The sequence below is a fragment of the Antennarius striatus genome, chromosome 8, assembly GCF_040054535.1.
Source record: "Antennarius striatus isolate MH-2024 chromosome 8, ASM4005453v1, whole genome shotgun sequence".
Classification (NCBI taxonomy): Eukaryota; Metazoa; Chordata; class Actinopteri; order Lophiiformes; family Antennariidae; genus Antennarius; species Antennarius striatus.
Window position 1 is genome coordinate 8,892,051 of NC_090783.1, and position 23,510 is coordinate 8,915,560.

General features: G+C 38.6%; 1 protein-coding gene across 1 annotated transcript; it reads right to left on the reverse strand.

The window, feature by feature from the left end:
- Nucleotides 1-2,744: 2,744 nt before the first annotated feature.
- On the reverse strand, nucleotides 2,745-23,180 carry ugt8 (UDP glycosyltransferase 8). Its single transcript, XM_068321574.1, has 6 exons — nucleotides 23,006-23,180; nucleotides 17,873-18,702; nucleotides 13,155-13,297; nucleotides 7,418-7,494; nucleotides 5,839-6,058; nucleotides 2,745-5,677 (listed from the first exon to the last, which is right to left on the reverse strand). The coding sequence occupies exons 2-6, from the start codon at nucleotides 18,698-18,700 to the stop codon at nucleotides 5,296-5,298; spliced, it is 1,650 nt and encodes a 549-aa protein (XP_068177675.1). The 5' UTR covers nucleotides 18,701-18,702; nucleotides 23,006-23,180; the 3' UTR covers nucleotides 2,745-5,295.
- Between the last annotated feature and the right edge of the window lie 330 nt (nucleotides 23,181-23,510).

The following is a 23,510-nucleotide window of genomic DNA, read 5'->3' on the forward strand; positions in this document are numbered from 1 at the left end:
GAGAGAGAGAGAGAGAGAGAGAGAGAGAGAGAGAGAGAGAGAGAGAGAGAGAGAGAGAGAGAGAGAGAGATAATGGAAAAGGAAGTGGGAAGAAATTATAGTAGCAGAGAGAAAAGCAAATTCAGGTCGAAAGGAGGCCTCTGAGTTCAGGGTAGATAAAAAGAGCACAAGTCAGTTAAAGAATAAAATCAGTGAGAAGCGGAAAGTCGTAGATTTTGACGTTTGGCCCACTTTCTCTTTCCGTTTGTTTTCAAGACTCGGAAATTGGTGACACATGCAGACATTTGTCTCTTTTTTTTGGTGATTCAATGAATGTTCACTTGTGGTCACTGGGGTTTATTGAAAGAGTGGAGGCCATACAAACATTGCATTGCAAAACATTGGACATCGATTTATTATTGTTATCCCCATTCCTAACCCCTTAATGAATATACACACAGACACACACAGTTGTAAGTCAGCACGATTGATATAAAAGCTGTCACTCTCTTTCCCTTGCTGTCAGACTTCTCTTATCTCCATGCTGAAATAGTGACAGGCCTCCATCTATCCCAAACTCCTCGTGATACACACAAATTCACTTATAGAGTGAATACACATGTAAAGACAAACACGCACACAACGCACATAAAATTTGATTGAGTGCTTAAAGCTGGTAAATTTGCTCATGGAAATTATTTATTAATTCTGTTCCTCTCCTTGAGGAGTACTTTTGGTGAAAACAAAGAGGTAGAGTGAACAACCAGAGAGACAAAAAAAAAGAGAAGAATTGAGACGTCCAGGACAGTTGACTATGGAATGCTATTACCCTCTACTGGACATTAAGGTGAACTGCAGGATCATTTCTGCTTTCTGTCTCCTCAGTACACATAGTGTACAAATCCTCATGATCCCTGTCACATTCACCACATAATTTTGAAAGGAGGAGCTGACTTAAATCGTATTTATTGTCACCTTTGGGAAAACGAAACTGTAGAGTGATCCTGCTCTCTGCTCAGTGGACTACAAAAGAGACAAGAAAATCAATACAAGACAAGAAGTAAATACAGAGCAAAGTAACTTGCAGAATCTTTCATGGGCCATTTTTGAGGACTAAAGTTCTTTCATTGAATCCACAATGGCTACAAGTTTACTTTCATTGTATCACAACAGTTTGTTGTAGCACAGACTGCACAAATGCCTCATTGTCAATACTACATACTCACACACAGTTCAAGTGAAGTTTGAGTACAATCAAGAAATGCATCAGGCTAACCTCACTACAGAAAACTGTCTGGTGATCATTTCCTTTGCAATTTCATACATGGTCCAGCCCAGTCAACTCATATAACTGGGGCGTATCCTTTAATAACAAAGCCTTTTTTTTTTTTCATTTGTACACGTACTTTGCCAGAACTGATTCTGGGGTCAGTTGTGGTTGAACTATTAGAGCAGTATGACGAAACAGGCATGTAATTGCATCTTCAACTCAAGTTGATCCTGAATTTCAATAGTCTTATAAACTGAAAGAATGGTGAATTAAAAATGAGTTGAGAAAATTCACTTCTTTGGAATTTTATAATCATATTTGTTTCATTTTTGCCTCTTTTTACACGTGCAGATGTTTTTTTTATCAGCATATTTTGTTTTCAGAATGTTTTAGTTCAAAACATGCAGTGATGTTAATCTAAACATGTACAAGTGTATTGGGTTTGTATTATCGTATTTGTGGCTTCATTTTCTAAATAAAGGATGTTACCATTTCTTCCATATTTGGGCTTTAATAGAGTTAATAAACACTGAAAGAAGGCAGTCATTCACCTAATCTCGTAAAAAGAACTGAATTCAAAACTGTCTCTTTACACATGATCCCATACATACCAAACACATACAAGCAAGGTCTCAGTCAAGAACACACACACAACCCTGATGATATCGTTTCAGCCTTGCTCTCAAAGCTGTGGATGTCAGTGTGAAGCTGAATGGATCACACCCGCTTGTCAAATCCATCACCCAGATCATGAGCAAAGAGGAAAGCCCACTTAGTCCAATGCAAAGTGGTCACTTGCTCCTGATGCCTGTCCTTTAAGATGGGAAGGAAAGGTAGGTAACAAGCACTTACAAGGTCTGAGGAGTGAAGGGTGGCTGAGAATGAATGGGGGATGTCACCAATGATGCTTTATGTGCTCTCAGATTCCTTACCGGTAGAAGACCTTCTCGTCTCAGTTAACGGAACAATGCCCAATTTGACCGCCAGCATCAACAAAAGAAAACAGCGTCTAGAATGTAAATTAAACATACGTAGGCGCAGATCATTTTTGTGTGTGTGCGTGAGGTCTGCAAGCAGTGTGAATAATTAACAGGGCTGGTGAGCCATGTTACCAAAACGGGTGTTTTGTTACACCAGCCTCACTCAGCAGGAGTGTACAGTACTCCACAACGTTATCTATCCATTGGGCTTGTGTGCCTCGTTGGCCTCTTTAGATGATGCTGCCATTTGATACCAAGAAAACATCTAGCTGCCTGGTAACACATCCAACAGAAAGCCTATACATCCCCTAATAGACTGAAAACAGCAGCAACTGCTGCTGTAATCAAGTTTTGTTGGGTCTCAAAAAATATACTGTTGGTGCTTGTCTTTTTACCTTTGTCACACAGTGGCATTGATAACATGCAAAAATAGAGTACTTTATAGTAACTTTTTCATCTTTGTTTAAACGACAATTCAAATATTTCAATTATTTCTCCAAACAAATTGTGTAACTTTTATTCAGCATTAGTATTTTTATACAATTTGCTATTTACAACATGGACACACAATGACATAAAAAGTGAGTACAGCTTTAAATCATTTTTAAAAATCAAGGTAAGATTTTTCTTAAATGCAAGTGGAGAAATTGATGATTAGGGGGAAGAGGACGACAAAAAAAACTGCAGCAAGAAAAAAGTGTGTCAAATGGAACAAGCACAATTGACTTGACAAGATAATGAAATGCAAATGTCACAAAAGCAGCAACATGTCAGACCACCAGTGTAGTACAGGAATGTAAGGCAGAAACAAATTATGAATGTGTAACAATCTGTGCTATGACATTAATACTGAAACAATAATTTAAAATGATACATGTTCACAAGTATTTTTTTTCTTTCCAGACTCTGGTCATAGCTTGTGTCACATCTGCAGGCCCATCCCCCAAGCCCATGGCTGAATTTATTACAGAAAATGATAAAGATGATTCAATGTTTTCAGCAGCATTTGCAGCAGGGCTGGTTGGGGCTCTGCAAATCCAATGCTTCTAGCTCTCAGAGAAAGAAAAATCATGAAGTGCTTTTTCAGTTATCATACAGGCTTTGAGCACCTACTTTTTGCATGTTGGTTGGATGCCAAGTCCTCTGCACAGTGGACACATTAAAGGAAGGCTTTTACTTTAATTTAGCATTTATTCATTGTTCATGTTAGAAGTTTTGGTGAATTGGTAGTTGGATTCCTTTGTTAGAGTACCAACTGTGGTTGCTGTTAGATTCGAAAAGTATATTTCTGGACTCCACTGCATAGGCCTTCATGATCAAGAGATTTGTGTTCCATAAGCCCAAATGAAATGTTCATTTGCCAGAATCCTCACTTAGTCCAAAGACACAATTTGTTCACCCTGATTTTAATCACAATGAAGGATGTTAAAGAAAAGAGTGGGAATCAGTGTCACATTTCATTATAGAAGTTGTTGGACCCCACAACATTTTCTCCTGCTTACACCCTACCTCCATCATTAAGAATTAACAAAGATGGGGCCAAGACACAAGGGTAAACTAATGTGGTTTTCATTGACACATTAAATGCAGAAGGCAATTTCAGTCTTATTGAAAGAAAAGAGCAACATTAATATTTAACATAGATAATACAGTGTAATGACGTGACTTCACAGAAGGGCAAAAAACTTTAAAAAAAAAAAAAAAAAAAAAGCTCCGTAGGCTAAAACATCACATCGGCATTTTGTCATCCACACGCTAATGCCACATAATGATCTGAAACAAACAAGTGTGGAAAGACCAAGCCCACAAGCACATTTATTCAAACATACTGCATACACACTGCATTATAAAATACCAGACAGAGTGTGAATCATTCATATCAGAAGTATAAGTTACATAAATTCTGCCTAGTCTGAAGATCCAAATCAAACTGGCTTAATCTATTTCAAGACTTGACTTAGTTTTTTTGAGCCAGCTTGCAATCTAATGAATGATTGATTTATAATCAAGTATAGCATTAACGTGGCAATTAGGCAATGGATCCTTCATCTAATAAATAAAATCAAACATGCAGAACTAAGTTATGGGACGGGAACAAGCAATTGTTTGATAATGCTTTGATCACTTGAACAGAGCTTGGGCACATTTCCAGTCTGGCTCTGTGTATTTACAGTAGTTGTGTTCGTTTTATTTTTATGTTCTGAATTATCTGATCACCTTAACCACACTGATGAGCCAAACAGAGTTAGATTACGAGGACAAACTTGGTCAAGAGACAGCTGTGTGCAGTCGCGGGTTGGCATGACCATGTGAAAACTGGAAAATATTTCCAACACTGATAAGTTTGAAAGAAAAGCTCACCCAGAATACGGTGGCTAAATGAAAAAGCACAGACCTGAATGTTGCTCCCAGTTTGTTTTTATCAATATCAAGTGTACAGTGCAATTTATCATTGATGAGGGAATGGATATCTACTACTGAAACACGAAAAAATTTAAATAAAATTAACGTTAAAGAGCGCCATTTTAAGGCAGTGTTTTTACAATAATAAATAGACTTATTCTGTATTTACAATAACAGTTTGCAGTTAAAAAATTTTTAATTTTATATAATTTAAAGTTGCCCGTCTTTTTCCTTTTTTTGTTCTGAGGATGAGGGGTTGGCGCTCAAGACTTCCCATCTTCATCATCCTTCCACTCGGTATGGAGGGCAGGAAGACAATGAAGAACATGGAGTGGAGAAATCATGAACACTGTCCTCCAAATGTGCCTTTCCTATTTCATCCTCAATGACTGTCAAGTTTGGTAATGTATTGCAGTAGCTGTTGTTAAGAGGTGTTTTTTTTTGTTGTTGTTAAAAGTTGTTCACACACATGCATCCAAACACACACGCAGACAAATTTTGAGTATTCAATGCCTTGCTGTCTTCTCCCGACAGCCTCAGAGTAACAGTTGCCTCTCAATGCAGACCGGCTCGCTCTCAAAGCTTTTATAAAACCATCTAACCCCCCATAGAGCTGAATCCCTACGGCAACTTCTTCCTCGTCCTCCTTGGCCATATAAAACACTAATTTATCTTCTTCGCGTTTTTTAAAGAGCCATTGCCTTTGTGTTTCCCGTTGGCCATGCTTTCGCTATGGCAATGTCCATTAGCCATGTTTCCATCCTCCCTGGTAATGCCAACTCCTTTACCCTGGTCCCCGACCTTACCCCTCAGCAAACGAATCAGTCGATGTAGGGCAAAGCCACTCAGAGCCAGAGCAAGCCCTACAGTGATAATCACATCCAACAAGAAGTACTGGTAGAGGGACACATTGTACACGGCAGAGCGCAGGTGGTTGGCACCGTGATGACGGAGGATGTAGTTGATCCAATAAACTGCTCTGCTCACAGGGTGGCCTGGCTGGTCTTTGTGGATGTAGGAGAGAAGACGTGCTTGCTGACGGTACCTTGGTGTGGAGAAACAAGAGTTTGGGAAAAAAGATGTTTACAGTCAAACACAATAAATCACAAGGCAGTCATTCCATGGATACGCACCAGATGGCACTGCTAAACAATAACCCTTAATAGGGAGCACTGAAGTGTGACATAGAAGACTTGGAATTCTAACCTGGTGTCTGTGATGACGCTGGTCAGTGCTGTGTAGAGAGCTTCCTCACTCATGTACTTCCAATGTAGCATGATGCCCATTCCTTTGGCTGAAACGCGGGTCATGGTGTCATAGTGATCTCCGAATAAGGGCACTCCTACCACTGGCACACCGTGGTACATGGCCTCATAGATGCTGTTCAGGCCACCGTGACTCAGGAAGGCCCTTGTGTTAACGTGACCTAGATAAAAGAGAGCGAGGAGGGATGATGTTTGGCATTTAAGTGTTAAGATTGGTCTTGTGTGTTAATTATTTTTTTTCTTGACAGCATGTTTATTTTTTTTAAGGTTGGTGTTGTTGCAGTTATTCCAGTTTATCCGGCGTAACTCACGACCGCTGCACACTCAGCAGTATCACACTATGCTCCCCAAATTAGGAAGGTAGAATGGTGATATCAGTTAACATAAAACTCACATTTTTTATACAGGGAGAAAAATGTATGTAAAAGCTTATGTTCTTTAGAAATTTTAAATATTTCATGGAATTTTAATTTTTTTATTTAAAAAATTATTATTTGCAACTCTGTTGCCGAAAGATTTTTTTAACTTAACCGGATTCTTGGATTATCATTTCCTCTTAAAACCTCATAAAATCCACTTGCATCCTTTTAATTAGGAAGCACTTGGACTGATAATTTGGTTTTAAATGACACTCAGTGGAACTTTTATTATATAGTGAGAATGAGTAAAATGTTTTGTGCTTTTGCCATCAACAACTAATGGCAATAAATGCCCTACAGTGGGGGAAAAAAGCAATTAGTCAGCCACTGACTATCCAACTTAGAAAATCCTCAGTGTGTGCAAACCTGGTGAAGACAGGAAACATTTGGCCTCTGTCAGTGCTAACAAATGTTATGTTACATTGTATTGAGCTGAACGTCTGGTATTGTCCAAATACTTATTTCACCATAATTTACAAATAAATTCTTTACCAATCCTACAATGTGTTTCCCTGAATTTTTTTTCTCTTTTTTTCTCATAGTTGAAGTGTACTGATGATGAAAATGACAGACCCCTTATCTTTCTTAGTAAGAGAACCTGCACAATTAGTGGCTGACTGGATAATTTTTGCCCCACTCTATAGTGAAGCGAAACACAGTAAGAAGACCTCTTGTTTAATGGAGAACTTTTAAAAGGCTCTGTGTGCAAAAAGGTCAGTTAGGTATAATGTTTCAAGATCATTTTCCTAAACTTGATATGATGATGTCACATGTGTTATTGAATTCAATAGTGCCTCAGTGTTACAGTAAATTTCAGGCACAAGGTTGCTTAGTCATTCACAATCTATTCATTATTGTGGTTAATGGGCAGGTATGGGAGGAACCAAACCATGTAAAATTTTTGTCATGTCAACAGTATTAGCTCATCAAAAACTAAGACAAGTATAAAGTTAAATATCTGGACTTAGCCAGCAGAGGGCACAAATCTGATTATTGAGATGTTTTGGGGCATCTTGCTTAGTCTATATGGTATGATATAACAAGTGCATTAATCTAGTCAGAATGCTGTTAAGGGAAGTAAAAGTTGAGATAGTGCCTCACCTAGTAAGTCGTTCTGAGGCATCCATTCAACAAGCTTGGTGTTGTTGCCAAGGTTAGTGGGTGGAACTCCAGAGAATCTATTGGAGAAAATAATGAAAAGGTGAAGCAACAAATAGGAGACAGAATTTTGTTTTCAGCACAATGTGCCATCACAGAGAATCATGTGACTTTTACCATGTGTAAAAGAAACAGCATTTCACCGTACTGATAGAATACAACATTTGATTACCGTATTTTCTAGTGAGACTACTACAAATATGCAGTGATAAAAACACTTGCTAATTGATGGATTAAATAAACACATTTTTGTAATATTTGGACTGTGAATGGATTCTTAATCACACTATACAGTACTACACACACACACACACACACACACACACACACACACACACACACACCTCAATTTACAAAGTTAGTAAGTAACAGCGTTGAGCCGAGTACTCATTTTTAGGTATGGATAAAGCATTTTTGATGAATATGAACACGATAAAAGTAAAACTCGTCAAAACTGTAAAATGCAGACATCAACGGACAATAAGCAACCTTTTATTCGTAAATTGGTAATCAATATCTCTAAAAGAAATAATTGTAAGAAATAATTAGAAACTGCGCTGATGAGGAGTATTTTGAAATATAGCGACTTACAATCAGTGCATTCAAGGTAGGAGAAATACTGATCATTTCAAATAAAAGGGTGAATAAGTCAATCAAATAATAATAATTACAACAATGAGAATTAGTGGTTGGGGACCGCTGATCTAGGGGTAATGGGAGACAATGACATCTGAAGTGTTTTCCAGACGTCCGGTCTACTCCGCAGTTTGGTTTTCTTTTATGGTCTCTGCAGAAAATCCTGTTTCACAAAGACAGGAGGTTGGAAATGGAAGCAGGGCTTTTTGATACTTTTTGGGTAATATCAGGATAATCTGCCTTGACTTTAATCCAGAACATTGGTGCAGTTGTGGGCACTTAATTTAGCGGTAACTATGTATAACCTGTCAAGCGGGACCGATGCATGCATTCGTCTGTGCATCCTTCCGCACAAAAGTCACTTTTCAAAGTAAAACATCTTTAGACTGGTAAGCAATTAAAAAAGTCAAACTTTCTGTGCCGACCGGTACCTAATGTCCCGCGACCCGGTGGTTGGGGACCACTGACATAGACGAATGTAACAGAGAATCTCTGCTCTTAGTTTGACACTTTCTCACTCCAGTTCAAGCGGATGAACTGGTCAGGAAAATGAATGAATGCTGTATAGATATTTTAACTGTTACATATCGCACAATTATTTTTGTGTATTTTTTAATCCGACATCAACATAACTTAAAAATTACAGATACAGATCGTTTCATTTTATTTTTATGTCACATTCTCCTAGGAGACAAATGATGTAAGAACCAGTATTTTGGGGTTAGCGTTCTGCCATCGCTGAACTGTGAATGTTTTGCTATTCAATGATAACTATTGGAGTTAAATGAGAAACCTAATGGAAATAACACAGGGTAATCAAGCATAAAGTGACATAGCAGACTTGATTGCTAGGAAGTGCATCATTCACCTAAATGCGGTGGAATTCCTCAGTGCCTTAAATCTTGGTTTAGCCCCTACACCCCCGAGGACAATTAATTCAGCAGTGGTAGAGATGTAACAGTGACATTACGGTATCACAGTATTTTGTTCCATTTACGTGTTTTAACATCCTGTAATTATTTCTGGTCTTAGGGAATACCACTTTCATATTTAGATTAGTAATGCATTTAATCCTGTTATGCAGACGTTTTCAGGATCACTGCTGCATCTGCTATTGGAAGAACAACAACTTTCCATTCCAACTTTGTAACCTTTATACAGAACATCAAGGCACAATAAAAACTTGTTTCCTCAAACAGGCTATATAAATACAGCATTACATAGCAGGAGTAGTTGAATCTGATAGGAGGAAGGCCATGTCATTTAAAAATGATGTGATTGGTTCATTCAGATTATTGGAAAATTTTGGATACCTTTATGACAAATCCTATAAATCATGCTCAGTTAAAAAAATATTTGGTAATAAAATCTCAGCTGAATGAATTTACTTTAGCCTTTATATTTATTATTAATTTCCCTTTGGGGATGATAACAGTATGTAAAATAAAAAAAAACATATTGCCTTTAAAAGTTCTGACCAAACTTTAAAATAGCAGTTCCTGCCTTGAAACTATGTCAATAAAATTTAAATTACGTTACATTAAATTATAATTACTGCCACCAGAAGGTGGAAGTAAGTTATCTACAAGCAACTTTTATTAGCAAAAGAAGACAGATGATTTATTCTACTACAGAAACAATATAACACTTGATGATGTAAAGGTGGATAGGGTCCTATGAGACTGCTCAAGCGTCCCAAAATTACAGCCGAGTAAATGATGTTTGTGGCCATATTAAAAATCAAAGTGCCAACTACGTGCAATTTCAAATGATACGAAACACATTGGAAGGTTAATATTGGTTAATGAAATAGCTATCAGACGTGGCTATAAAGACAAGACCTTTATTCTGTACTATATCAAAAAATAAAATGTATTTGTTTATAAGCTTAAAATCAGAAAAAGTGTATTGCCAGGTACAGTAAAGTTTACCAAACGAGGAATTTGAGGCGGTGTCGGTGTGTAAAAAGGTGGAAGAGAATAAATTAATATTATCGAGTCCCGTTCTATACAGAGTTTGTATGTTCTCCCCATGTCTGTGAGGGTTTCTTTGGGTTCTCCGGCTTCCTCCCACCTCCAGCACCCCATGACCCACAAGAGTGGATGAAGCGGGTTTAGACGATGAATGAATGAGTGTCAAGTTTGCATGATGTAGGAAATGAACAAAGATTAATTCAGTGTTGAACTCTTTTGCCCTGAACAGAAGACAAAAAGCAGAAGGCCTTTGTTTGTTCACTCTCAGACATTTAACCCGAAATGTCCCTTGTCCTCTGAGGGCATTAGTCAATGTGCACTGAAATCAATGTGCAGTGTGTTTGTTATAGACCCTGGATGTGTGCGCGGGAGCATTTTTGAGCCTAATGCATCACACACTACATATGCATGCTACATTATGCTTCACTTCCCTCCCATCTCTTTCCCCTTCTGTCCCCAACTCTTTCATCTTTCTTCCTTTCTACAACAAAGCACCAATTCACTATCCTGCCAATCAAAGCCTACATTCATGCAAACAGCTATAAATGACACGATTCATTTGGCTTGGGCCCCGTCTCTCTCCTCAGCCCTCGTCTATTTCTATCCTTTTAATTTGGATGTTTTTCTGAGAACCAGATCATACCATGTCCCATACAATGTCTTGGCAATCTGCATCAGTATCTCACTTCAAGGTCGGAAGAAAGGGTGTGTAAAAACCATCACTTTAACGCAAGGACAAATAGGACAGACAGGTATGGCAAATGCCTGAGTATTTTTGAGGTAGCCAGATTTATTGTGCTCAATCATTTGATTCACTTCGACTGTCTTTATAAAAACCAGGATTATGATTCTCTTATTATAAACACGGAAACTCTTTGCCCCAAATGCTCATCTGTCCATCACACACACACACACACACACACACACACACACACACACACACACACACACACACACACACACACACACACACACACACACACACACACACACACACACACACACACACACACACAAATTATTTTTGAGGTAATGAATTGCCAGTGTGGTCTTGGTAGTACTCCTCTTCAGAGCCGAGTGCTTTCGGCCTAAAACCTTGGAAAAACCTTCTAACAGCACCAAGTCATGTTAACACTTAAAAGCAAATTGTCTTAGATGTTTGTCTGATCTTCTATTATTCATTGACGTTTACAACTCTAAAATACATAGTGACTGATGAACTCTGCGCCCAACATGCCATAGCAAATTGCTCATGGTGTTACAACCCTTAACGTGTTCCCTGTGAGCCATAAACTGACTTTGCTTTATACTCTCTTCCACGAAGCATAATATATCAGACACATGCTCCAAAAGATTAGGGAATCTACAGCTATGTTAAACGGCACAACAAAAGCCTAAGATACTACTGAGTGAAGGAGTAGTTAAAACTGTTGTGAGCTCAGCTTGACATTTTCCCCCTCTTTTGCTGACAGAGTCAAGTGAGTGACTATAAGGGTAACTGTCTTATCTATGAATTTCACTCAGTGAAACAAACCAGCCTAAAATGATCCATGGACAACTTTGTAGATTCATTTCTATTTTGACGTATCTGAATTTGACATGATGCAGATCCAAGTATGTGCTAATCACCTTTTGTATACTATTATTCAAAGTAGAATATATGGGATACAGTATATATATGGGAACATAGGTCTGTTCTTTGTGGTCTCCTAAAACTGAGGCACTGAAGCACAAAATGCATTGATTCATTAACTTAAAATAATGTAGGTGGCTTTTATTAATAGGTTACCTGGGGATACAGAAAGGTAACCTTTGTTAGAATGAGAGGAACAAAGAGGAAGCTGGAATCAAGCCTGTGGTCACTCCAACTGTTTAAATTTTAACGTGTAGCATAATTTTAAATGAATGCCGCTTGTTTCTTTAGGTGCTGGTATTTTCCAGCTGTTTGGGTTTTTGTGACAATGGCATTGTCATTGTCACAGTGTGAACCCTGTTTTCCAGTTTGCAAAAGTAAAGACTTTATCTACCAGCAATCAATCTCTGCACATAAACACAGGTTTAAACATTAACCCAGCAAGACCCCATCCTATTGGACTGCATGAACACACATGCAAAGTCCCTTGGCCATTGTTCATATCTCATTAGTAATGCACATCTTGGGACATACTGGAATAGTTTTTAGTTTAGTTTTGACCAAATCTACTAGAATAGATCAAGATGTATGAACAATGATAAGGATTATGCAGGATTTTTCAGCATGTTCACATGTCTAATGAACTATTCTTAAGTCATTTTAATAGCGATATAAAAGTTACATAAAAACAATGAAATTGGATTTGGACAAAACTAAACTCCAATGTATATAAATACCTGTTAACCATCAACTAAGATGGAATTTGAAAAGCACTGTGAAACTAGGCATCACACCATTGGGCTAATACACAAAATTTTACCTCTCCTAAAGTTGCAACAAAGGACCCTCAGTGTCTGGTTATCAAATCACTGTGGCTAAGAGAAACTATTTACTGGTTAATAACTAAGGCTGATGCCTCAGTTATTAAACAGTAATAAAACTACATTATTAACCAGTAATAACATTACTTTATTAACCAGTAATAACATTACACACATTGCTTTTCTTAGGTTTCTCATACTTTAACTAAATTCAAATATCTTTACCATTAAAATGTAAAGGAATTAGCTATTTTTTGTATTTTTTATTGTATTCACAATTTCCTCCAGGATTAATAAAGTACAGTATAAATCTTTTTTCCAGAGAACAAGATATGGTAAGGGTCAGGATCCTCCACTCAAGCCCGTTTTAACTGGATGACCTCATATAATACCGTGAGGTAAGTATGTGAACTTTGGTCTGGGCACACATACTGTCATATGGAGAGAGTGTGATCTTTCTTTAAAATTTGGTCAGTGTAGAGCAGCTGCTGATAGGGGTTCGTATCAAGCAAAGAAATTACGTTTTATATAAATGCATCCCTCATGATTGCAGCATAAACCCAGGTCAAGAACTTGAAGGTTGCTAGAAACTTACAATTACAAAAGACATACTTTACCTCCAGACAACTCGCTGAGGCAGCCTGGCGAGGGCTCCAGCTAATTTGTGAGCAATCTCTTGGGAAAGGTACTTGACCCCAGCTCCAAAAGACACCACCACAAAGCCATGCTCCGACGCGTCTTTCACCCAGTCCTCAAAATCCTTTGAAAATATGAACAAGGCAAAGAGAGGTCAAGATTATATATTGTAGATATTCTTTGAAAGAACCTACAATGTTTATAATACAAATTCAACATTAAAACTGGGACTTCTTTTTTGTTTTCCTAAATTCTTATTTTCATTTTTTTCTTTTACTTCAGACCAGTCCCATTAAGTTGAACCAATAATTAAAATGGTGCCTACACAATAGAATTTGCTGAATTTACTAAACTAGCTGTAACTCATTACATACAGTATATCCGTCAAATTCTCTTTTAATTATCTGAAACTAACAAGAAAAGCAACAGAATTCTTTCAGACTAGCGTCTTAACATTTTAAAAGTGCAAGGCACAACTTCTTGGCCTAGTCTGATTTTTTTTTCCCCAAATACTTATTTTTTTTCCTCAAGTTTTAAAACCTTATTTGACCACATACAGTACATATTCACTTTTGTGACTTGTAATCAGTATAAAATAAAAATTCCATGTACCTACTATTGTCAGTTCCAAACCTCCAAATTCAATGTCTAGCGCTTCAGACATTTTTATTGAACATTTTGCAAGTGGCACATTTTTTAAGCAAATAAAATCCAACTGAAAGTGATACAGTGCATTATATCTCAATCAAAAACCTGTACGGCAAACAAAAAGAACAAGGCAACTGGAAGTGTGTGACACGTTACACGCCATTTTGACAATGTGCACGTTACAAGCTGTTTCTACTTAGCTATAGTTGTAAAAAAAGTGTTGCTGTCTTTCAGCTCAGTCTTCAATATTAATATTTACATGTTCCTTCGCAACCAGAATCATCTCTTCAATGTCACCAGATTGGTTTTGTCACTCATCTACCTCATGTCCATCGACGCTGAGCAATCAATGATTGTCAATGCTGTCACTGCATTCTTCTTACTTATGAAAGATAGCAGTGAGATAGTCGCTAGTCATGAGGCACAGACCCAAGCCTGTCATGTTTAAATAGCCCAAGCTACCCTAGTGCCCATAATTTTTAATCAAAGAATAGAACAGAGAAGGGCAAACCTAAAAGCCATGCTGTGGTTGAAGACAACTGACTGAACAGAGTCAGTAACGGTTTGGTTTGACCACATTGATGTAATCTACAGCCACAGAGTGGTGAAGAATGGGACCGAAAATGACCTTAACAGTCCGTTTCTGTACCTTGTTGGAGAGAGCTGAGAAGTTTTAAAGAGCACTTACATAGTGTTATTTCGCCAATTCAGGATGTTCTGCACTCAAGGAATTCCAGGAATCTGGCATTGCGTTCTAATTGAATTCAGTAATCACCGACCAAAAAGACAGTGAAAACACATGACCTTAAGTGAGAGAACATGTCCATCATAATACACAGCTTATTTCATTCTGTGGCAAATAGAAGGAAAAACTTGTGTTTGGAAATTTGATAGTACAGTTACAGTTGGCTTGTTGAATGGTAGGGGCCCCTTCCCCAAAATGCCCTACTATGAGACAGCTGGCACCCAGTTCCCAAGATGTCAAAATTACAACTGCACATGCTAGAAACTCCAGTTTGGCACTGAATGTTCTAGTGATGTCTCAGATTCCTTGTTGTTTATTTTTTGATTAGTATACTCACATATTACATAACCAATTAATGTCATTTAGAGAATGATTTGCATATAACTATCCTACATATCATCAATATCCCTTTGTACACAGTAGCTTAAGTATCATTGAATGACTATAGTTAAAGCAAGATGTACAAAACAAGGACTAAACTACTTGGAGGTTTCTACCAGCCACACTGAGGATGACATTCCTGAAAACAATGGACAATAAAAATCCCCCTCCTCTAGGGCATGTGTCAGTGAAAAGTCACACAGAGCACTTATTGCATTGGGTGACATGATAACCTGTATAAGGTGATCAGAAAGGCTTTTTGTTTGCCAGTTTCCAGTTCAGAATACCAATATTTTGTTTGGCTGTGCATACATATACACTTAGAATAGCAAACGCCTCCGAAGAAAATTATTTATATATTTAGATGAGAGGCAAACCTGTGTGCGTTGATGGAGAGTAAAAGGGGAATCAGAAAGCAGCCAATTTGGAGTGGCAGGAGTTGAAGACAAAAAGAGGAAGGGAGGCTTTTGTCCAGCTGCAGAAGCTAAGACCGGACTGGCACAGCGCACCCTCTGGCACACTGGGCTCTTACTGTGTCTACAATACCGCCTCAGTGACCCAGTAAAAGAGGTTCAGTGTCCCCAAGTTCTGCTCCTAACAATGGCATCCTTCTCCCTCCTATTCCATTATAACTCCCTCCACACATCACGGCACAAAGCAAACTATTGGTTGTAGAGACATTGCAAAATCCCCCGCAGTAGATGCCGACAGCCTGCGCTCTCAAAGTCTGCAAGCTGGACAAACCCCCACCTCCACACGCCTGTGTGTGCATGACTTGCCTCCCTCAATGATCAAAATCTAACGTCAATTCAACCCAAGCCCAACCTCCCATCCTCTCCCCAGCAATGTGTCTTGAGGTCAACTTTACAGCCGGATGTGAATAATGACCGCAAGTGATAGGAGAGACAATGCCTACAAGCAAGACTGCATACAGATAAAAAAAGGCAATAGTTCACATTTTTAAGAAAGTACATTGACAGTCATTTGTCACTCCCTCTAGGAAGTTGTAGTGTCATTTTTTTACTAATTAATATTAATTCAAATAAAAAACAGAAGTCTCTCCTGTTGAACTGGCAATGTCCTGAGAGGACTAATTTCTTGTTGCATTGTCATTGCTAATGCAACTCCCTAATGTTTAACAATGCCACTTTAATTCTAGAAAGATTTGTCACCCACAAATAAATCTTACATGTAGTAAGTGAAAAATAGTTGTGTTCCCACCCATTTCCCCTCAGCCCATGTAATATTCAATAAATTAAAGAATACGATTAAATTACAGAATACAGTCAAATAGCGCTGAATGAACAAACAAAAAAGATCAAAAACATGAACCTTTAGTCAGAAATAAAATACTGAAACTCAACCCGACTGTTACACCACAAAGGGAGATATGATGAGAAAAATAAACTAGTTACAGGCTGTCAATGAATGAATAAAGGTTCTTGTATTTCCTCTATGTGAACTCATAATGGCCTTCATCAGCCATGTTTCAGGTTTCAAGACAAGTGACGACTTTACTCCACCCATTAAAAACAATACAGTATACCCAAAACAGGGCACCACATCACAAATACACATACAAAGCAGCACTGCATTATGTGTATTGATTCTTAACGGCTAACAATGTGCAAATGGACTTAGAATATGACACTTGTTTTGCAAATAACACAAAAAAAAGTTTTGAGTCACATATTAATCACTTCAGGTAAAACCCCCGGCCTCTCTCCACAAGGACTGTCAGTTCAGCCACTCAACCATACAAAGGTCATTCAGCAGCCGGGCCTAGTGGGAGGTCCACTGCAGTCTCAGAGTACAACACGTGCCTTAGTATCTTTCCCAAGTCTTTAAGTGAAGTACTACTGGATCATCTGTTGATCACTGGCAGATGCTCTTTGGATACTTCAGGTTGTGCTTCACTGACAGTGGCGTCTTAATAAAAAGGGTTAAACCTGTTGGTTCGTCAACAAGTCCAGTCATGTAGCAGGCCTTTCTAGTGGCTCCTGCCAGTCAGCAGGTCGATTCTTTCACTATTAAGCTATGAAGGATTCAGAAAGTAATGTAGGCAAATTGGTATGTAGAGCTAAAAACTCCAGGCTCACCTGTTTTTATTGCCATAAATGAAATAATCTCTGTTGACACATACTTTTGTAATTTTGAATGTTTTGGGATCCGATTTAAAAAGTGTTATGGTGAAAAAGATGCACTTGTCGCCAGCCACAGAATTATACCAGTCACTTCTGTCTTAGCAAGAATGGCTAGAAACCATGAAGGCAAACAGTTTTAACTTTGGTAATTCAAAGGCCAACTCTTCCTTTACTGCTGAGTGAGGAGTTGATAAGCATGCACACCAATTTCTCATCACCTTACAAGTTCAAGTTGCCTTACTTCATATTGCAAAACAGATTAAGGGCATATTAATTCTAGAATCAGTAACCCCAGATGATTATACAATTGCTTCTTTGCTAATGATAGTATTGATAGCCTATACATTTATCACCCACCAAATTCTATAACTTATCACATCTTCACCTGTGCAAATTAATCGTACTTGTGATAAAGAAATTGAAATGCACCAAAACAAATACAATGTTTATCAATCATGCAGATAAGCAGCTTCTCCACATGGTTTGTATTGCGAGAACTTTCATTTGACATACGATGTATTCAGTTAGGTGCATTTGCGATTGCATTATGAAGTATTGGGCAATTAAATCTGCTAACCAAAGACACATCATGGCATTTCACATCTTTTCACATCACTGACTGATGTGAAAAGTCAACTACGTGGGAAGAACACAAATCTGGGACCTGCAGTTTCTCAAACATACAACAAGGCCTCTTGTACATGAGGTGATACAACTACCATACCAAATATTTTAGTATACATCAATCAGTCTCAACATTGTATGCGTGTGTCAAACAAACCTGTGGCAAGGGGTTGGATGGCTGGGTAAGGATGCCTCCTATGTACACCACGTGAGGAAGGGTCGGCCGGGGGAACTCCAAGGCCATGTCAGTGCACAGCATCCATAATCGACTGCCTTGCACAAGGTCAGCCATGGCCACTTGAGGCTTCACCCCATACTTTTTCATAATCCGGTCATACTTAGGCAATATAATATAATGGACTCCAAAGCGCTGCACCAGGTAAATCACAGAGTTGGTGATCCTCTGGACCAGAGACATCCGGTCTGTCAAAAGAGAGTTGAACTCGGGTACATATGACAGAGGAGCTGGAGCACCCACCTCCGCAGGATACCACAGGCCTGTGCTGAAGACGGCATATTGCACGCCCAGGATGTGAGCGATCACAAAACCACACATCTCATTAGGGTCCACGAGCAGTAGATCAAACTTTGCCTCCTTGAGGCGAGTTATTACCTCGCTGTTTCCAACAACAGCATCACAGTTCTGAGAATAGTGGTCAAGAATGTCAAAGAGTTCAAGAAATGTCAAGCGGCCTGAGAAAATGTTGCTGACTTTGGACTGGAGAAAACTGTCGGCAGTGCTGCTGTTAAAGATCCCTGGGTAGCGCTGCAAGTGGTAGTGCGGAGATGGGGGCACCTCACGACCATGGGAAATAAGAAAATGGGTCTCGTGGCCTTCCTGGTGTAGAGCCGTTGCCAGCGTCTTGAAGATGTAGAGGTGGGATTCAAACATGATGGGAGGCACCACGATCACTTTAGCGGCCCATGATGCAATGGGACTCCAGGTGAGGAGACCAAGGAGTAGTAGTGATGAAGGTAGTAGCATGGCTGAAATGATGTAAAAATGAACAATGTTAACATCAAATGACTTTAAAATACAGTGGCAGAATATATGAAGTCACAGTTTATACTGTCAATGATTAACTAAGCGACCTTTGCCTTCATTCTACGACTCTGGATTCCTCTCTCTTCATCCCCAACTAAGCGTGGGTAACACAAACGTCATTCTGAACCTCTGGCGTGGTCACAAACAATGACACAGAGAGCCATTATAATATTATCCTTCCAGAGCCTGTGCTCTATATGCCCACAACCATGCCCTTTTACTTGAATGAATCATCAACATTATAAATCACACCAGGACTTACCCAAACCCTCCGACCACAGGTTGTTAAACTTTCAGATACATGTAGAAAATGTATAATGCAAAGCAAGCTGGTTTTGTTGAGGTAGGGAAGTAATGTCAGGCACACACACGAGTTCCTGTAGTAAAATGAGTTTCCCACATTTTTAACCTCATGCAAAAAAAAAAAAAAATGCTGTCAGTTGAATACATTTTTTCTCTATTGAAATGTAGTATACAGAGTCAAAACTGCTTCATCATGGTTAATATCTGTAAATATTGACAAAGTTAGATATCACTTGTGAGTTAAGCTCCAGACAAAAAGTGATCAGAAAGGTATGGGGAAAATGGAGAGATGAACATATTAACCACTATAACTCAATGCAATTTACAGGGGAATGGGGGATTAATAGGTTGGGCGTCTTGAATAACCAGCCAAGATTATGTCAGTGGCAGCTTGGGTTGCAGCAAAAAGTCCTACTTCCTGGACAACATAGCTGTTAACTGTCAACAAAAATTATGTGACAATATTATTAAACTTAACTATCTCAAACATGGTGTGTGTTAGATTATTTTACATGTTCCCAGCTACAAATGAGACTTTAATATAAATATTACTTTGGAAGCTGTCTTATAACAAAGAGGTCTTTTTTGAAACTTGAATCCATAATTATGGATCCGATCCCTGAATGTCATCTTTCTTTTATCTTGCAATGAAAACAGCTACTGTCGTCAGTATGTTTAGTTGTCTCATGATGACTTGGTTGAGTCGCTCAGTCGAAGGTCATTCTTGACCTGCCAGATAATCATTACCTTACTATCTCGATTCTTAATGTCACAGAGGCAGAGGCCTCAGTGGTCGATAACGACGGCATCAACTAACGGTCCTACCCTGCCATTGTCACAAACACTTCTCTGGTTAGACCGTAACGATGGAAACCAGACACTGTTTAATGTGGACTGTGGTCGTCATGACTTAAGTTACTAACAACAGAGTCTGGTTACCCTTTGCACGGGAGGAAAATCTGAAGTAAGGGAAGCATAGACAATGGCAAGCTGATCCGAGTGGGGACAAAGTTGAAACAGCAGAGAAATATATTTTTAAGATTGCTTAAGGCACTCCATATGATCAGCAGAGGAGAGCTGGGAGAAATGTCAATAAGGTATTTATAATGTGACACCAATTACCACTTGCTGTTGTCTGTATTTATAGCTCAGTGAAGTCCACAATGCTTGCATGTGCATCATGTCGTAATTACTCAATACTTTGTATTCCTATGAGTATGTCATCTCCAAGTACGAAATATTATAAATCTCCTACGATGTCCCAAGTCTTTCCTCCTAAATGTCCTTTCAAGTTTTATCTAAGTTAATGTTTTCCTAACATCTGCTACAAAATTAGCTTTTTAAATATGGCAAGAATTCTTCCGATTTAACTACGCAGCACAATTCATTTCGAAGGACTTGAATACAATAGGTTTTGTTGGTTTATGTTTTTAGCCTACTTTTATTGGAAAGCAAATTACAGCTTCCATCACAACTTAAGTCCATCAACAATAACATTGGAATGTAATTACACAGTAATTATCCCTAATATCATATTCTAATGTGACATTTTCTTAATTTCACACAGCAGGAGGACCAGTCTGCTGCCTTCACAGCGGGGGGTTAGTTTAATGTTCCCTATTGGGAGGAGAAATATGACTTTGAAGGACTCAGTAATTCAAACACAATCAGAGGAAGCCATTTATTTTGCCTTATATCTCTAAACTGCTGGCAGGTTAAGTAATCTTAGGTTTGTTTACTGATTTTTCTTTTTGAAATATGGTCACACAAGAGCAAAACCTGTTACGATGGTGGTTGGTAAGGCATTAATTCTAAAGAATATGGTGGGAAGTATAAATTTACAAAATGTAATGCTTCAGGTGATTTTGGGAAATATATTGCAGAAAAATCAGGAACCAACAAAAAGTTATTTCGAGTCACAGAATCATTTTGTGCAACACAGAAAGTCTGATAACAGCATCTAGAACACCAACTCAAAACTTGGTCCAATGGATGAACTTCAACATCCATCAAGTCATGTGTGAAACATTATGTCAAGGTCTATAGAAAGTTAAGAATAATGATGTCGGAAATAAGCAAAATAATTCATAAAGATGTGATGACTTGTATCAAAGACAAGAACTTCAGAAATAAAGAACAAAAGTCTTTTTTTGTGGAAACTACTACATAAAAAACGTTCCCACGTCAAGGGACATGAGTCACTGTTTATAATAATCACATGTTCTCTCTGCATACCCTGATCTTTAAGATTTGTGAGCATCTGGAAAAAAAACTGGTAGACTGGCAACAGATAAGATCTACATGTGGATTTCCACATTATTTTATGTATAAATAGCCATACTCACATTAACCCCAAAAGTTCAACACTTTTTTCAGAAATAGTCAGTGACTCTTTAAAACAAACTCAGTCCTACTATCAGCGCTCATTTCTCAATCATGTCCTCACTTCACTGATGACTGTCAGACCATTTCTCACATCCTTCATGACCTCATGTTACCCAAGCCACACTGTGACTATCAACACACAAGAACTGGTCAGACAGGATCCATCTTGTAGGACTTTACATTCAATTAATTTTGAAAAAAAAAAGAAGAGGATGAAGGCCACAATCCAGAGAGGTTTCAAGTAGCCATTGACAGTGTGGACACAAAGGGTCACTGGAAACAATGATGTTGTGGTAAATGTGAATACATAAATACAGGCTGTACAAGGTCCTGATGTAATTTATGCCTCCCAAGGTAATAATTCTTGGGACAATATTTGCTATGACATATGTCTTGACCAACTTAATTCCTGAATAAGCATTTTTCTCAACTGAAGCTGGGTTTTTTTAAATCCCTTAATCTCTTTGAGTGAGAGTTTGCTTATAGAGGCACACCTCCTCACACACAGTGAGTCAGTTCAAGTAAAACAGTCCCTCCAGGAGATTAATCTCCATCAATATCCCAGTCAGGCTGATGTCAGCTGTCTGGTACAGGGTTGGTGAGTGGGGTACTACAGTGACCTTCAGCCTGCACATTCAAATATTTGTTTTTGTTTTTTTCCCCCTCTTTAAATGTCAGGTGATCGTTTTGCATAGCTGCAACTAAATTGGCCTGACAGATGTCCTAACTAGGTATGCTCACTGCAAAAACAAAAATGGTTGTCTCTGAAGACATTTGGAATTTGTGGTTTGGAATTCAGTTTTAACCCTCCAAACAATGATGACTGTATCACGAGTTGCAAAATCGGAATTACAAACTGGTAGAATGTCAGGATGGTGACCTATTAAGGTGGATGCGCTGTGCAACAGTATTGGACATCATGGAGCTTAATTAATATATGGCGCAAATTTATGAGTATGCAACTCCAAATGTTTTGCAATTTCAAAGATAAGGATAAAAAAAGAAATTCAGATTTTATCTTATTTAAATACTTACTGACGAGAAATGGCTATAGTATTGATTAGTAATGAGCGACGTTCCTCTCTCATTGACTGTCGATTTATGAATGAAAACGTTCGTCGGGGTCAAAAATAGAAATTCCCACAATTCCAAAACCATGAGGCGCACTTCCAATTGTTAAATAAACGATGAGAAGGACAAATCTTTATATTACTGCAAACTTTGCTAACACACATATATTAATACGAAGGGCATAATTATGAATATAATAGACGAGTCACTACAAAATTGGAAAAATACGATCGATCATCTCGCCGCCATTGTGACATTGGCATCGGACAGTGAGCGGGACCTGAACGCAACACCGCAATCGGCTTGCACCTGCATCTCATGAGTGGGTAACAGCTCACACCTGAGCTTCACCTGAAAACACGCTAATAGCGGAAACTCTTTGATATTGATACAAAAAAAATGTGAAAAGGTCATTTTAAACATATGTACAAACTTATGTGTGTTTGTTTTCTCCATAAACACACCTGGATGACCACTCGACCTTACCTTGTGACTTGAACGTTGCTGCTCAGTGCTGCAGACGGGGTTCAATCTGCTGTAATCCTATTATTTGAGCGGATTTTTTAAGTGTCGGAGAGAAACACTGAGGGGGGAGAAAAAAAGTGGCGAGGAATTTCCGTAAGGTCCCCGTTTGTCGAAATTTGTGAACAGGGAACATTAATCTGGCAGTCCGGGGGCGGTCAGAGGCGGGACTACGTCATGGTGAGATGGAAAGAAAGGGAGCGGCAGAGGCGGGGGCAGTAGAGAGGGGTTGATGACACTCAGGGTGGAGTGCTGCTGCGTGCAGGTGACTCCCTCCGAGGTGACAGCGATCAGGAGCGGACAGGTGGGTGCTGATCGTGGGAAGTGTCACCTTTCACCGACATCATAATTCTTTGATAATTCACGTCATCAAAGCAACAAACAAACAAAAAAAAACACCGACTGTCAGTTTTATTTATTTTCATTTATTTTTAAAATTACAATCAGTAATTAAGTAGCAATGACAAAT